Below are 15,491 nucleotides of genomic sequence, written 5' to 3'. Positions count from 1 at the left end.
TGAACATTGAATTAGCGGGTGTTGGCCCCTGATCCCAGGAGATACAGGACTAGGTTTCTGTGAATGTCTGGTCATAGCATTCACCAATAGACCAACACACAGCCATTCTTTATGTGTGTTCCTGTTTAAAGATCCCTTCTTTAATATCCATTGTTGATTCATTAACATCAGACTCATGGCCAACAGCACAGTAACTGAAGCTTGAATGGAGTTTATCTAATACTCCATAGGGCACATGATAGCCCTTATGTGCTTAGGAACAGTAGAAAACACTTCAGTTTTATGCTTAGGAGTCACTTGAAACATCAAGGCCACCAATGAAATGTACACAAATGAAAACATACAGCATTCAAATAGACCATGAAGGATCACTGTACTCAAGAGAGCTGATATGAGAAGGCAGAGGACTCCCTTGTTCAGCTTTAGCTGGGGTTGTGCCTGTCGGGTGACTTGACATTTTTGAACATCTATGAATGACTATGGATGCAGTGTGGGTATTCATTTGAGGATTAAAAATGCATTTTAGTGAGCAGGGGAATTATCAAATAACGAGATGAAGTTAGTGAGGATCAACTATGTTGGCCTACCTTTCTGGGGCATGTGCAGTGCAGGCCAAAGACTTCTCTCCTGGGTCCACCCATGGCTGTGTGGGCTGCACAGTACAAGGGATCAGGTAGATGGTGTATTCCCCCGAGTAGTCCTTTCTGGAAATGGGCAGAGAAGATTGTAGTCACAGGCAACACCTGATGATGACTTAGCTTCAGAAAGACATGACTTCATTAAGCAGGTGGCATTTATGCACTGACAATCTGTAAGTGCCACTTTCAGGAACTCATCTCTGATTATCCTAACCTTCAGAGCATTATCCCAAGGTGTTAAAAAACAAAACACAATATTTTCATCACTCAAGTCCTTCCTACAAAGAAAGCCACAAAAGGCACACTGCTAATAAAAATCCAGAAGGTTCAGGTGATGACAAGCAGAGAGATCACGAAATCTGCCTGGCAATTTGGTTAGTGTTTCTTGTCAACTGACAACCTGCTACCATATTCTTAGATGCAAGTGCTTCTGTCTGTTGAAATGTGACTATGTCAAGTGATCCTGCAGAAAAGGAGGCCACTACCACGAAGACAGAGCAACTCTCCAGAGAACGGAAGCAGTGCCCTTGGAACGTCCACCTCCACTTGACGAGCTCTCCATTTCAGGGTCCCCTTCCCAGACTCCACGGCCTCATTCCTTTTCTTTTTTTTTTTTTTGGTTTTTTCAAGACAGGGTTTCTCTGTGTAGCTTTGCGCCTTTCCTGGGACTCACTTGGTAGCCCAGGCTGGCCTCGAACTCACAGAGATCCGCCTGGCTCTGCCTCCCGAGTGCTGGGATTAAAGGCGTGCGCCACCACTGCCCGGCCCTCATTCCTTTTCAAAGTTGAAGAACACAAAACCTTGGATTCTTGTTGGGGGGCACTCAGCGGGAATTGGTGCGCTTATGGCAAGACAAAATTCTCAAGAAGTCTTTGTACCCATCCCTGACTTGTTACTAGGTAACAACCGCAGCCCTAGCAGGTTAAACGGAAGGTAGGAGAACATCCAGAAACTTCTGGAATAATCTTCAAGTGCCTATGTTTCAAGCTCTTGAACGAAGTTGAAAAAACTTTTCAGATCAAGCCCCAGAAGCTTCCATCATGGTCATTACCTGTTGTAAGAGCTCGTGGCTCTCCAGAGTTGATGTGGAGAATCAAATGTCTGAGCACTCCATAGGAGCTGGAGGTCAAATTCAATTCCTCCAAGGTGGTCTGGAGTCAATATGAAAGACTTCACATCTGGGAGAGTGTGATGCTCCATTACGAACTGGCCTGTTTCAGAGGGAAGCACACTCTGACTTGTGAGTTTACTGTGTTTGCCTAAGGACCTAATTTTTGTTTTTCTAGCAAAGAACTAAGGATACTAAGGGCATATATACCCTTTAGAATACATTTTACAATTGTTGAGACAGCATAGCTTCTTATACCAGCCCACCACACTACTCATAATGGCAATATGGTCACATGATATATGTGTAAACAAATGTGGAAATTGCTAAGCTAATATGCAATTTTATTGATATTTGTGGGAGAACGAACACTGAATATATTTAGCTTTGAATCTCAACAGACACATTTTTGAGTCTTAGTGCTTTATAAATAGAAATATCAATGTTGGATATAATCACATTTAGATCTATTCAAGTCTTTGGTGGAGGAGGACAAGTGTAGATGTCTCTAAAAACATAAAGGTTATTTTAACAAGACATCATTACTCTTAAAAGCCAGTGTGAGTGTTCAAGGTGGAGTGACTCTTCTGGATGGAAAGAAACTAATGAGATAACACAACCAAAATGTAACATGTGGAGTTTGATTGAATCTACTTTCCTTTATATGTACGGATATAAAGTAAATATAAAGAAACATAAAACAAGTAGGAAAAGCATTTGTGAGACAAGGGGCTATTTGTACAGGGACTATTGGGCTATGTTGGATAGACTGGATGCAAACTGGTGTTGTGATTTCCTTGTTCTTAGATGAGGTCTACTGAAGTATTTGGGGTAATGTACACGAAGATGGAAATTTCAAATAAGATTACCAAAAGGAGTATGCGTATGTTCATACATGGATAGTAAAATGTTAGTAGTTATTTATTTTTTATTGTTCTAATCTTTCAATTTTTCTGAATGTTTAAAATATTTTTAAATAAAGAAGCAGGAGAAAAAACACACAGAAACTACCTCTGAATTTGGCATGGGTCTTGAACTCAATGACGAGACGGCCATCCTCTCTAATGTAGATTCTTATTATCTGAAGCCTTGCAGAGAGCACACTGTCTGTCTGGATCCCTTGACAAGCAACAAAGTCACAAAACAAAGTCAGGGAATGAAGAGGATCTCCCAGACAGTGACCTGCCCCCTTAGACATTGTCCCAGAGACATCTCTAAGAGGATTCAAGTATTTATGTGAATGTGATTTAGAGAAAAGTTATATATTCACATGAGCACTGACAACAGACATGAATGCCAATGAAAACAGTACAGCTGCTTATTCTTGGTTCTGGTTTTTCCCCCTACATCCACTGTCCTTGTAGGGGCTCTTTATCTATGTGGATACCACTTATCCCAGATGCAGGGTAGGCCCACATTTTAGAAAACAGTGGATCTAAAACTCCTGGCTCTGTAGCTCCGCCATACTGTATTTTCTTCCACTTTTAGGACCTAACAGAGTCACAAGTCCTGACATCTACATTTTATACTCAAACCATAGAGAGGACAAGGGACCTTGTAGAAAGTCAACTGTGGGTCGACACACAGTGAGTAGGGGCAGTTAGAGGCATGATGCCCAATGGGTTCAGAATAACCTAAAATAAAATGTAATCAAAGGAGGAGAAAAATAAAAGTTATGAACCGCTTCCCCACCCCACCCCCAAGAGACAAAGGCTGAATGGGTTGATTTGGTTCAGGCAGGAGAATGTCAAGGTCTTTTCCCTTGGAGACTGTAAAACAAACGGATGATTTGAGCTCAAGCCATCAACAGAAGAATGGATGCATTTTCTGATACTCGAGATGAAGCTTATCTAAAAGATGCTCCTGAAGCTCTTCAGCATCTCTCCAGCAGATGAAGGGTGTCACCCCTAGAAAGGGAGAGGTGAGCTTGGAAGAAGCGGAAGTAAGGGGCGGTAGGCTTGGGGTCATGTTGAGGTACAGGACATTGGAAATGGGAAAACAAACAAAAGAATAAGAGATTAGCATACTCTCTAGATCCCGGTTAGCCTTCCTTTCTTTCTAGAAGACCACAGGAAAGTAGCCCCTGCTAGAATCCACTGCTTAGTTATTCACGATTGAATGTGAGATAGAACAATGAAGACGTCCGTGGGCATACCTGTTCTCCAGAGAACCGTGTCATAGAAGAAAGAGAACTCCATCTCTGTGTGGTGCTCCAGGGAGGCCCAGCCCCTGGGGGCTGTCACATAGATGTAGGATACATAGAGAGGCACATGTACTGTCAAGAAGGACTGAGCCGAATCCCTCACCTGCCAATGAAACAGTGTACGAGAAACAGGCTTACTTCTTTCCTGGGAGGAAAGGGCAGAAGACCCTCAGCTCTTGGCTCAGTTTCCATCCACCCCCTTGGTCACTGGCTCATACAGTAATTCCTGATCAAGGGCCTACACCTTCAGTGTGTCTTTGAAACATGAAGAGGGTGGGTACAAGGTAGCCTGGATGCTTCTTCAGAAGAAGTGATCTTCAAGGGCTTTTCTGGGGAGGTAACACTTGAACAAAAATATTTTAAAGAGTTAAGACCCATCTTTGCTTCCAACCTTCAGTTTCTAGAAGTATTCCCTGGAAATGTAAAGTCTCACAGGCCAAGGGACTGGCTTGCTGACTTGTAACCTACTGTCAGTGAGCTAGACCCGAGACCTGTAGGAAATGCTGATCAGTGGTGACCGGAAAGGCACCCAGGTCCCGTCCTCTGGTACGAACACAGGCCTGGCTCAGGGGGTCTTAGTGAGCACCACGTTCATGCTCCAGGAACAAAGGTCGGACATTAACATCACATCAGGGCTACAGGAGCTCCAGCAGTTTACTGGCACAGACAGTATTTTGGAGAAATGTTGAAAAGAGAACAGATCACACATTCAAGGGAACACCACTTTCTGAGGGGGTTCCACTTACAGTTATCAATTTGGTGCACTGACATGAATTTTACTAGGCCATGAACAAAAACTGGACGGGAAAATAACAAAATGCCAGCAGATGATTTCACAGTGAACCGTGTACATGTGTGGATGGGGGAATTTATTTAATAATTCATATTTTTCTCCATGAATATGTATTTCTTTTATGAGAAAAAGCTAAGTTAGTAAGTTTGGAACAGTTTGATTTTGTTATTGGGCAGCTACGATGAGACACCGAGGCCTGAGTTTTTCCTTCTTTCCCACTGTTTCCTTTATCTCAGATGATGTGACGTGCTAATCTTTAAGAACATTCCCCAACGACTATTCCATGCATATCTGCTTTGTGTTATGCAGAGAGAATGAGTCACAGTTTAATAGGAACTCAGGGAGGTTGTCTCCTTGAAGTCCACTGGTGCTAGTTGAGGGACACCGACTGAGAGCTTACTGCTAGTTTCCCTGGTTGTTTTTCCAATTACAATCAGCAATTCCAGTTATTTTTAGAGACACACACCAATGAAATACTCGGGGTATTTATTTTTTCTGTCTCAAATTTTAAAAGTGGGCATAAGCAATCCTTGCCTTTGAGATTTTTTAAAGACTAGTATGAACAAACATATTCAGGTCTGTAATTGAAGAAAAATCATGGTGAACGGAGAACATTAATTTTTGAGGGGAGGAATGATCAGGTTTGTGATTGTTCACATCCTTGGACTACGCAGGCCAGGCATCTGCAGAAACAGAACAAACGCAGGCTGCCTTGAAGTTTTCTCCAGTAGAGGGCAGCGCTGCACACAAAACCGGGGGACCCGGAACAAAGAAACTGCATTTGAAAGACACTCACCCAATGATTGAAATCTCTCTGCAGATTCTCTCACTTAGTGAGGCTGAACTTGTTTTTGGAGTGAAAAACAAACAGCTAACATGTTTGGCTCCCTGAGCTAAATGCTCAAAAGTGGGATGGAACTTGAGAATTAAATTTCCCATGACATAGCCTAATACCGTTGTCGCTCTCACAGAACTGTCCTTCCGAGCCTCTGGCTTCTCCCTAGAAAAGCTGCTGTCATCAGGAATGTATAGTGGTTTGCTAAACACGCACACAGACATGCATGCCTGTGTATGTATCTGTTTTTGCTGGGGTTGTGAATTTGAAACAATGTACTCTTCCCAGTGTTGTGAAATCGAGAGTTATCTTCTGAGAGGCCTGCCATCTGCTATTCTGATTTGTTCCAAGTGGGGAAGAGAGTACACCCACATAAAAAACCCCACTATCGAATGTAAATCTCCGTTTTCCAAAGTGTACACAGAGGAAAGAATCACACATCCATCTGAAGAAGTAGGTACTCGGTTTTTGTACAGATGACTTGCCATAGTAATTTATTATACTTTAACTTGATTTAGAAGACCGTGGGGCTCTCTTAAGCACAATACTGCCAAGACCCAGATAAGGGACTTATACAGAATATATTGCCTACCTGGCTAGCCCAGTTTGGAATGCTACATGCTAACTGATGTACTTCCAGAACAGAGACCCCAAGAAAGGACAAGAACCCAGAGTACCCACCTGGAAGTCAGCAGTCACGGAGCCCCCACACACGTCGATAAGCTCTGTCATGTCATAGTATGCATCAAAGGTCCACACACAGCTCTTCAGGTTCAGGTGTCTGTACAGCTGGATGGTCTTAGGCTCCCGGACACTTGGGTCAAACTGGAAGGGGCGGTCATAGCCAGGTCCCAGGGCCGTACTATGGAAACCTGCATCATCCAGGAACCCTGCCTCTGCAGGGGACAGAGGGAACAAGGGACAGGGTCTGAGCCTGCCAGGAGAGGCTGTGATGAACTAACTGTTCATCCGAGACTATGGCTGGATCTACCTTGGAATCCCAGTGTTCAGTGAGGTCCAGAGGAGAGCTTGTAAAGGGGTGAGCTGCCTACTGGGGGCTGAGGCCATGGCTCAGCAGGGAAAGCGTTCCCCACAGAATATGCATGAGGACCCGATGAGGGATCCCAGCACACACAGAAAAAAGCCAGGTATGGAGGCATGCGTGTGTAGTGCCAATGCTGGAGCACGGAGACATGTGGATCCTTGAAACTCATTGGCAGCCCGAGAGCTCCAGGCTTAATGAAGAGATTCTATCTCCAAAAGTACAGTGGAGAATGACTGAGGAAGACCTTTGATGGAGCTTTGGCTAACACATGTGTACAAGCACGCACAACGCAGACGAACATGTGCACAAGATATAACATTCACACACGCACACACCAATGAGAGAGAGAGAAAGGGGGGAGGGGGAGAGAGAGAGAGGAGAGAGAGAAGAGAACGAGGGAGAGAGAGGCCGAGAGAGACAGAGACAGAGCACTGAGCTGCCTGTTGTCTGGTATTAAATGGGCCACTGCCCCTCTAAGAAACCCAGGAGAAAGGGTGAAGACAACTGAGATTGTGGAAGAATAAAGCAGCTTTTCCAAGTGTTTCCACACCTCCCATGGCTCACCGCTGGTCTTGATGAAATTGACTTGTTATGTGGCTCACTCATTCATGAATAACTATTTTTAAGACCAATTTGAAAAACAGCTTTACGAAAAGCCGTCATCGTCTGATTTCCTTTTCATCCTCCCTGCAATAAATAGTTCCTGAACTCTTGGGGGAAAACCACCTCAATTAGTAAATAGCTTGCTAATGATGCATGACTCAACTTCACCTGCTGCATGTCAAAATTCGTGGATCAAATGCTGCCAAGCCTGTGCGAACTGTTCTGAATTACAGGAGTTTTGGAACATTTGAAATACAATTAATTTTCTCACATTTTTATTTATTTTAGTGTGTGTGTATGTGTGTGTGTGTGTGTGTGTGTGTATGTATGTCCGCGCGCACATGGACACACCTCCATGTGTGTGTAAAGACCGTGGCGTGGAGGTCAGAGGACAACTTGCAGGAGTCAGTTCTCTCCTTCCATCATGTTGGTCCTGGAGACCAAACTCAGGTCCTCATGCCTTGAGGCAAGTGCCCACACCCTCTGAGCAGCTTGCCGGCCTCAGACTCTAACTTTTAGAGTACTAAAAGTGGCCATCATATTTAAAAGAGCTAAAGCATTGCAGAATGTCACTGCCCCCAGCAACCAGCCCTTTGTTGTACTAGGAACTCAACTGACCTGTGATGAATTTAAATATTTTTAAGCAGGGAGAGGTAGAGATTTTCCATTTTTAATCATACCATTTTTTTCATTGTCTATGTATTTGGACCAATTCAACTTTCATGTGTAGCTCAATGGTTTAAGAATAATTCGTGCTCAACTAATTCTACTGTACAAAGACCACTACTACCAAAAGTGCTACTTAATGAATATGAAAGAGCAGATGAATGCATTTCTGTCTTCAAAACTGCTGTTGAATGATTCATCAGCTGAAGCGGTGGGGGTAGGGGGCGGGCGGGCATGCATTTCATGTGCACTGGCCAAGGTAAATGGAAACAGACAGGACTTTTTGTAAAGTGAAATGTCTGCTGTGGTGAACACAGATGCACAGCCTGTAGCTGTTGGCGTCTTCAGGCCCTCATCTGCTGCGGAGTGCCAGCCAAGGTCAAGCTCTTGCTTAGACAGGCCCACCCAGTGACAGAGGGAGGTGGACTATACAGGATTTCCATCAGCATTTCTCTCTTTGCTGGGCTACCGTGCTGTTGGGCATTTCCCTCTGCCCAGTCCTGCTTCTTCCCCTTCCCTTCAAGTAGATGCTGACCTCTAAAGAAAATCATGTTGCCTAAACTTTACCTCAGTTCCTCAGTTCCTGCATCTAGAGCATCCATCCTTCAGCATCTAACACTGCACTTTCTAAAGTTGTTATTGTCACGGGAGCCTGAAACTAAGAATGGTCTCCATGGGTGGGGAAGTAACCAATATTTACCATGGAGGCATCTTAAATGTAACAACACATCGGCTCCTCCCAATTTGACTGGTAGAAATAGTTGTTTTCATGTCACAGGTTAGAACACTGTGGCTGAGAGAGGTCAAGCCATTTTTGGTCAGGTCTAGGTAACGGCTCAGAACAGGCTCGGAATCTAATTGGATTTGAAAGACCCCCCTTTTCCTGTTTACGTCAGTTGTGCTCCCTGGATTTGGATGCTTTCTAAGAAGGAAGAAGTGATATAGAGTTGAGGACTAGAAACCAGGAAAAGTCTATTCCTCCCCGTGGAGCCCCACCTCCAAAGCTGTGACACAGGAGCAAGCTCACCCGAGAGTCCTCGCAGGTCACGGGCGGTGACTAAATTGGAGCAGACGTGCTGGTGTCTGTAGATGGACTCGGACAGCAGGAAATGCAAGTTGTGCAAGGGCATAGTGGAGATGAGGGGCAGCATCCCGTCCTGGTGAGGGATCTGCACCGAAATGTGGATTCTAGAGGGGAGAAGACAGAAGTGTTCAGCTGCAGGATGGAGCAGTCACCTGGACACATTCCTCTGGCATCACGAATCTGTCTTCGCCAGCGAACTGAGCGGTTTTTCTTCCCTTGAAGTTTTCCATGTAGGATTTGTATCTGAACATGAGGGTGTTGATCAGTGGTTCTCAACCTTCCTAATGCTACGACCTTTTAATACAGTTCCTCATGTTGTGCTGACCCTCAATCATAAAATCATTTTCATTGCTACTTCATAACTGTAATTTAGCTACTGTTATGAATCGTAAGGGTGTTTTATGATGGTCTTATGAGGTCCCTGTGAAGGGGTCAGTTGAACTCCAAAGGGGTTACGACCCACAGCTTGCGGACCTCTGGTGTACATATCCATGTAGGGTCACTTTTACTCCTAAAGGATCTTCAAGACTCATGGCAATCAGGAAGCACAGACTTTTTTCCTTCCCATACTGGATAACATTACACTCACAAATCACCTTGAAGCTTCCATCTGCTTTAAGTGGCAGCCTTGTCTCTTTAGGAGCTAAGGCCTAGTGACAGATGCCACTGCCGCCACCTACTCTGCCGCCATGTATACCGAGGGCTGACATGTTTATATGCTTCTTTGTGTGTGTGTGTCCTGTATATTGCTGTGTGCACGCATGCTTGCGTGTGTGTAGTGCACATGCCCCGCGTGCCTCCGTGTGCACTTGAGAAGCTGGAAGCTGGGTCGCCCCGGATTTCACTCCACTTGAAGGCAGGCAGGGTCTCTTGCTGAGGCTGGAGCTCGCTGGTTCTAGCAGTCCTAGCTAGACCAGGTTGCCCTGGTCTCTGTCTCTCGAGTGCTGGGATTACAAGTGGCTTCAACGACTGCTGAGCTTTTCACGCGGGTTCTAGGGATCTGAACTCCATTCTCCACACTGTGTGCCAAGCGCCTGAGCCACTGAGCCATCTCCCCAGCCTGTTTATATGTTTTCAAGCATTGATTTCAATAATAATAATAATAATAACAATGAAAACTAGAACAGTTGGACTCTTAAAATTTAAGGTCAGCTTTTCCACCCAGCCAAATCCTACTAACCACAGCATCTTTCTCCCTCGGAAAACAGTCATCTCTCTCTTCCAGCCTCCACCCCACCACCTTGCAGCCCATTCTGACCATCCTCGGCCCCGGGAAGCCTTTGTCCCAGGCCCTGTGTAACTTATTTACACTGGCTGCTAGTTCTCGGATGTTGACAGACTGCTTATCTCACCTCCCCACTCTGAGGACAAGGACTGTTTCTGGTATTGCTTTTGTCTCTGCGTGCATGTGGAATACAATTCAAAATAAAATATGAACTTAATAACTATTGGGGAAAGCCTGGGACACAAGCCGAGCTGTACTTATGGGCTGCATTTGTTTTCACTGCGCAAGTTTAAATTTTCACAACGCTTATTGGGCTTTGAGTTTCGAAAGCTTGTCTGTAAGCTCATTTTTTTCCCCCAGAGGAATCCAGACATGAGATGTAAGGAGCATGGCTCTTTACCTAGGAAAGGGTCACTGCTGCCTGAGTCCTTCTGTTCCTGCTCCTTAACCCAAATAAATTCTATTCTGTTTGAAGAGAAGAGGGATTTGCATATACTTGGCCCCACTCAGTTGTTCAAAAAAGGTAAATGCTTAAAATCTATGAAGCTTAATGAATATATATGACATGGAGGAATTCTCTTCTGCTCTGCAAGAAATGAAAGTATCTGTCTCCCATTAAAATCATGGTGGCAGGGGAGAAAAAGAAGTCTAGTGACTTGTGGTTTTGGCTGTGTTATTACTCATTAGTTTAGCAGATATCTATAGATGTAACCAACGGTCTTATTAAATAAGAAACACAGAGCCGATTCAGAGAAGAAAGCCAAGAGGTCAGAGCTAAGAGCCTCACCCTTCCTGATTCAGGGATCCTCTTCAGCCAAGAGAGCTCTCCGAAAAGGGGGCCTACTTCCTGTGTGTATGTCTTTATATACTCTAGCTGTTCTGCCTTCTCATTGGTTGTAAACCCAAACATGTGACTGCCTCGTCACTGCCTGAATGTACCGCCCTCCAGGTCCTTAAAGGCGTGCGCCACCGCCGTCATGCACTTGCTATGGCTCTAATAGCTCTGACCCCCAGACAACTTTATTAACATACAATTAAAATCACATTTCAGTACAAGTAAAATACCACCACAGATATCCAGCAAGTGTGTCTTGAAGACCAGAAGCACCGAACCGGATGGAAGAGATACAAAATAGATCACGGTCCTGTCCCTCAAGGTCTTCACTATCTACCACACATGGACGCTGAGAATGAAGCTAACACACGGAAGGCAGCAGAGACGGACATCAGAGGATTGGGGGGAATGCTGAAAATATTCCTAGAAGAGATGCTCCGTGGTGTACCACATTATAGAACAAGAGGACTTAACTACAGCAAGTGGAGAGAGTGGGAGATCTGGAGTGGGGCTCTAAAGCATGTACCACCAAAGAGCTGGAAGCCCTTGGGAAGTGATTCTCCGCAGGTGGTGGGGCAGGTGAAATGCTCAAGGTGAGATGAATGAGGCTGGAAGACAGGCAAGTGGCCAGACCTCGAGGGGGCTTTGAAGAAAGCCTTTCTTCTGAAGCTCTAATTACAACTATCTAATTTTGCAGAACCGTCTCTCACTGATCTGGCCCAGCTGGAAAACACACAGGATATTTGCAATCTACTCACAGGGGGCGGGGGGGGGGGGGGGGGGGGGGGGGGGGAGGTGGGGGGTGGGGATGTTGCCTGACCTGTTTGGATGCTCTTTGTGTTTCACATCCAGGTATTTCAAGGTTGCAATGAAGGGCTGGGCCTGGAAGCCTCGAGCTGTCCCAGCCACCACTGGGGTGTGGCAGATGGCACTGTCTGTTCCAATGGTAACAACATTGCTCCTCAAGGGGGTCCCTACATGGCCCACCTTGTCCACAGCCTTTGCCACACAACGCACGTGGAACCTCCGGCTGAAGTAAATGCTGTCTAGGACCTATGAGACAGAGAAAGCATCACAGACATGAATATACTGCGTAAGCACTGTATCTGATGGGTATGATTCAGCAAGCACTGTTACCAAGTCAGCTATGGGGGCCACCTATCCATCCATCCATCCATCCATCCATCCACCCATCAACCCATTGATTTGCCCATCTGTTCATAGTACATTGTGTCAACGATATCCACCGCGAACCAAACAGTAGGGCCAGAGAAGTAAATGTTTGGTAGTCTAAAGGGATGGGACAGGACATGAGCAAGTAAACATGGAACAAGCGTCCAAAGACAGTCTACAGTAACTGTGTCTATTGTTCTCTTTAGACTGGAAGTTTAGCATTAGAACAACACAACTGTTTCTCATTTTCCAGCAAGACTCACTGGCCTCCAGGCCTCTGCTGCTGAGAATGTGCTTCCACGAGGTTAAGTCCTGCACACGAGGGGCATAATTCCTTATCTTCCAGAAAAAAGCCTCCACTCTTTTCCCTAAGGATTGGGTTAGAATCAGTCTTTCAAGAGTGGGTGGAAGAGGCTAAGACGACTGCCCAACGTTTTCCCATCCTCAAGATCTTGTGCGCAGAATGCAGCTTGCCTCCCAGAGAAACACGTCTTCCCTTCCTGTCACCCCAACAGCGGCCTTTCTCCTCCTCCACTCCCAGAAGTTCTCCCACTCCTGACTGACCAGGGAGGTCGGCCGGAGCAGGGGTTAGTTCCTGATCTTTGTCAGTCATATGCTCAAAAGAGCTTCACCTTTTCGCAAAAACCTGCTGATAGCATCCTGGCTTCTGTGAGTCAGGCAGGGAGCCCTTCCTGAGTAACAGAGGCTGAGAGAGATTCCCACCACTCCCCACAACACTGCCGAGGTCAGAGGGTCATAAAAGCTTGAGGCAGAGAACTTGGCCTCCGACACCTCTTGGCCTTTGAAAGCCTTTCTCCAGACTCCTTCGCATTTCCAGAAATGCAGAAGCAAGAGGAGGGAGGGCAGCTGAGAGGCGATGTGGGTCCCCATCACCTGGACATGTCAGGTGATGTGTGAACACACAGAAGTACAGGTCAGAGAAGTTAATTAGTAGTTCTGTGTGCCTTAGACCTCCCACAAAGCAATCACATAAATGTTGCAATTCCTCCCATGGAAACAATTTTCATTGAAGTCCATTAAAAATTAAAGAAAATTTTCCCATTAAACTTTTTTAATTAGCTGCCACCTCTTTATTTATTTATAAATGGACTTCGTCTAGGAGGGATGCTAGGCATGTTACAAAAATGCATGAACACAATGGTATTCAATAAATAATTGAAGAAATGAACATAAAGCAAAGGAAACTAGGGTAAAGAGTATTAGTCACTAGTTCAACGCAGGAGAGAAGTTACGGTCTCAATGCTACAAATTCAGTACCTGTAAAACAAGTGTACCTTTGGCTCAAATACAAGGTTCTGTTGGAACAGAATCAGATACTTAGAGTAAGCTGTTCAGTCTTACTTTAAAGGGTTCTCTCCTTGTGTGTGTGTGTGTGTGTGTGTGTGTGTGTGTGTGTGTGTGTGTGTACTGATACCTCGGGCTCTCTGTACTTGTCTTCCACCTTGTTTAAGGCAGGATCTCTGTTGTTTGACACTGTCCTGCATACTCCAGGCTAGCAGGCTTCCAGGGATTGTCTTGTTTCTACCACCCACCTCACCTCAGGACCACTGAAATGATGGGCCACCATGCCCAGTTTTATGTGGGTTCTTAGGATTCAAACACAGGTTCCCCTGTGTATGCAGCAAGGGCTCTATCTCATAAGCGTCTCTCAAGCTCTTAAGTTTTTTAATAATACAGAAGGTGATTTAAATGTGTGCTGTATTGCAAAAGAATGGGTTTCCTAGCCATTGTGAGAAAGTTGTGCGGAAAACCAATGGCTATGAGTGACCCTGTTCTTCAAAAAATACAGTCTGAAAATAATCTCAGAGGCCCAGAACTAGTCAGGAAAGGAGATGCAGTGAAAATGCATAGCCTTTTTTGCTACGTGCCAGACAGCTAGAATGTGCACTGAGCCTGGGTCTTGACTGTCTAAAAACAAAAACCACCCATATCACTGGTGTATGAAGAAATCTGCTGTGGGGCACTTTACTTCTTCCCAAGTCTGGGCAAACAGCACTAGTCACCACTCTCTGGTGAGGGGTAGGTGGGGTGTGTGTGTGCTCTTTGAAAAAACAACAGCTGCCCTAGGAGATCCTTTTCGTGTCCTCCTGCAGGGCTCTGCCAAGTGCAGACCACACAGCAAGTGGTCTATCCTGTTTAAAACCCACTCCCTACTGCGCGCCCCTCATCTGCTGGTCATTTGAAGACTCATGAATGTGGTAGAAATCTGAATCCTCAAGAAGTTTGTACCCAAACACTTACTGAATGATTAAAATACATAAAAAGGAATCACGTAATGGTACCCGCCTGGAATCTTGGACTTGCTTGATCATTTATAAAGCACATTGGTCAGTGATCTTGTCAAGTGGTCGAGTAAAATAAATTTTATTTTACAGATCAGGAGACTTAGAAAGGCCAAAGAATTCCTTTATATTAAGTGACTGAAAGGTAGGCATACTTGGGATTTGTAAACAGGCCAACAGACAACTGCATAGCTCTCTTCCTATTATACCACGTTACTTTTCCTAACATCTAAGCCTAGACCTGATTGTTTGATTTACTGCAAATGCCACGCACAGACTCCATGGAATGTGGCAGGAGCAAGCCCAGCTCTCCCTCCTTACCTTGTGGTTGACGCTGGTGAAGGGTGTGTTATCAGTGATGGTCTCAAAGGGAGACCGAGCCCCGGTGCCATCAGTGGGGGCGGCCACTTCCCAGCTGAACTGCACAGATGTTTGGTTGACACCAGCCTCCCTGCAGCGGTCCTTCATGACAGCATACCTAGGGAAGTGGGGGTCACAGGGGGTGACACAGACCAGCGGGTAGCCTGGGGATGGGGCTTTCTTGATCCCTTCCTTTGCAACCTCTTCCACGTGATCATAATCAGCAAGGGTGACGACCTAGGAGGAAGCAGGAGAGCTTCAGGCTGCTGTGAGGAACTACCTCCGCCTTCCCTGAGACCCCACAGCCTTTTCACTCCTAGGAACCCCATAACCCAAAACAGGAAACTCTGCAGCTCCTTGCCAGGCCAAGGTTAAGACACTGTAAGTGGAGGAGATCCTCCCAGAAGCCTCATTATCCTATTAGCAGTATTCTGAAACCAGAGCCTTATCTCTTATGTGAAAAAATATTCTAATTCTTTTACACAACGGACCCAAATTCCGTTTCTAATGGCCAGTTGCTATTTTCGAGTTGCATTAAACTGTTAGTGGCACGCAGAGGCATGCTTGTCCAAAACAGAAAAAAAGTAATAATGAAGGTAGTGTATTTGTTTCATAGTCAA

At 45.3% G+C, this 15,491-nt stretch overlaps 1 protein-coding gene across 1 annotated transcript in view; it reads right to left on the bottom strand.

The window, feature by feature from the left end:
* Nucleotides 1-15,491, bottom strand: part of Fras1 (Fraser extracellular matrix complex subunit 1) — a 422,683-nt gene that overhangs the window by 12,131 nt on the left and 395,061 nt on the right. The window contains exons 63-70 of the mRNA XM_052735413.1: nucleotides 14,833-15,108; nucleotides 11,856-12,088; nucleotides 8,919-9,079; nucleotides 6,259-6,473; nucleotides 3,902-4,052; nucleotides 2,758-2,865; nucleotides 1,690-1,849; nucleotides 588-704 (exon numbers count right to left, since the gene is read on the bottom strand). Of these exons, the coding sequence (XP_052591373.1) occupies nucleotides 588-704; nucleotides 1,690-1,849; nucleotides 2,758-2,865; nucleotides 3,902-4,052; nucleotides 6,259-6,473; nucleotides 8,919-9,079; nucleotides 11,856-12,088; nucleotides 14,833-15,108 (1,421 nt within the window). The remainder of the gene's footprint in view (nucleotides 1-587; nucleotides 705-1,689; nucleotides 1,850-2,757; nucleotides 2,866-3,901; nucleotides 4,053-6,258; nucleotides 6,474-8,918; nucleotides 9,080-11,855; nucleotides 12,089-14,832; nucleotides 15,109-15,491) is intronic.

The sequence above is a fragment of the Peromyscus californicus genome, unplaced genomic scaffold, assembly GCF_007827085.1.
Source record: "Peromyscus californicus insignis strain IS unplaced genomic scaffold, ASM782708v3 Scaffold_13__1_contigs__length_99412109, whole genome shotgun sequence".
Taxonomy (NCBI): domain Eukaryota; kingdom Metazoa; phylum Chordata; class Mammalia; order Rodentia; family Cricetidae; genus Peromyscus; species Peromyscus californicus.
This window is presented reverse-complemented; position numbering and strand designations above follow the sequence as displayed.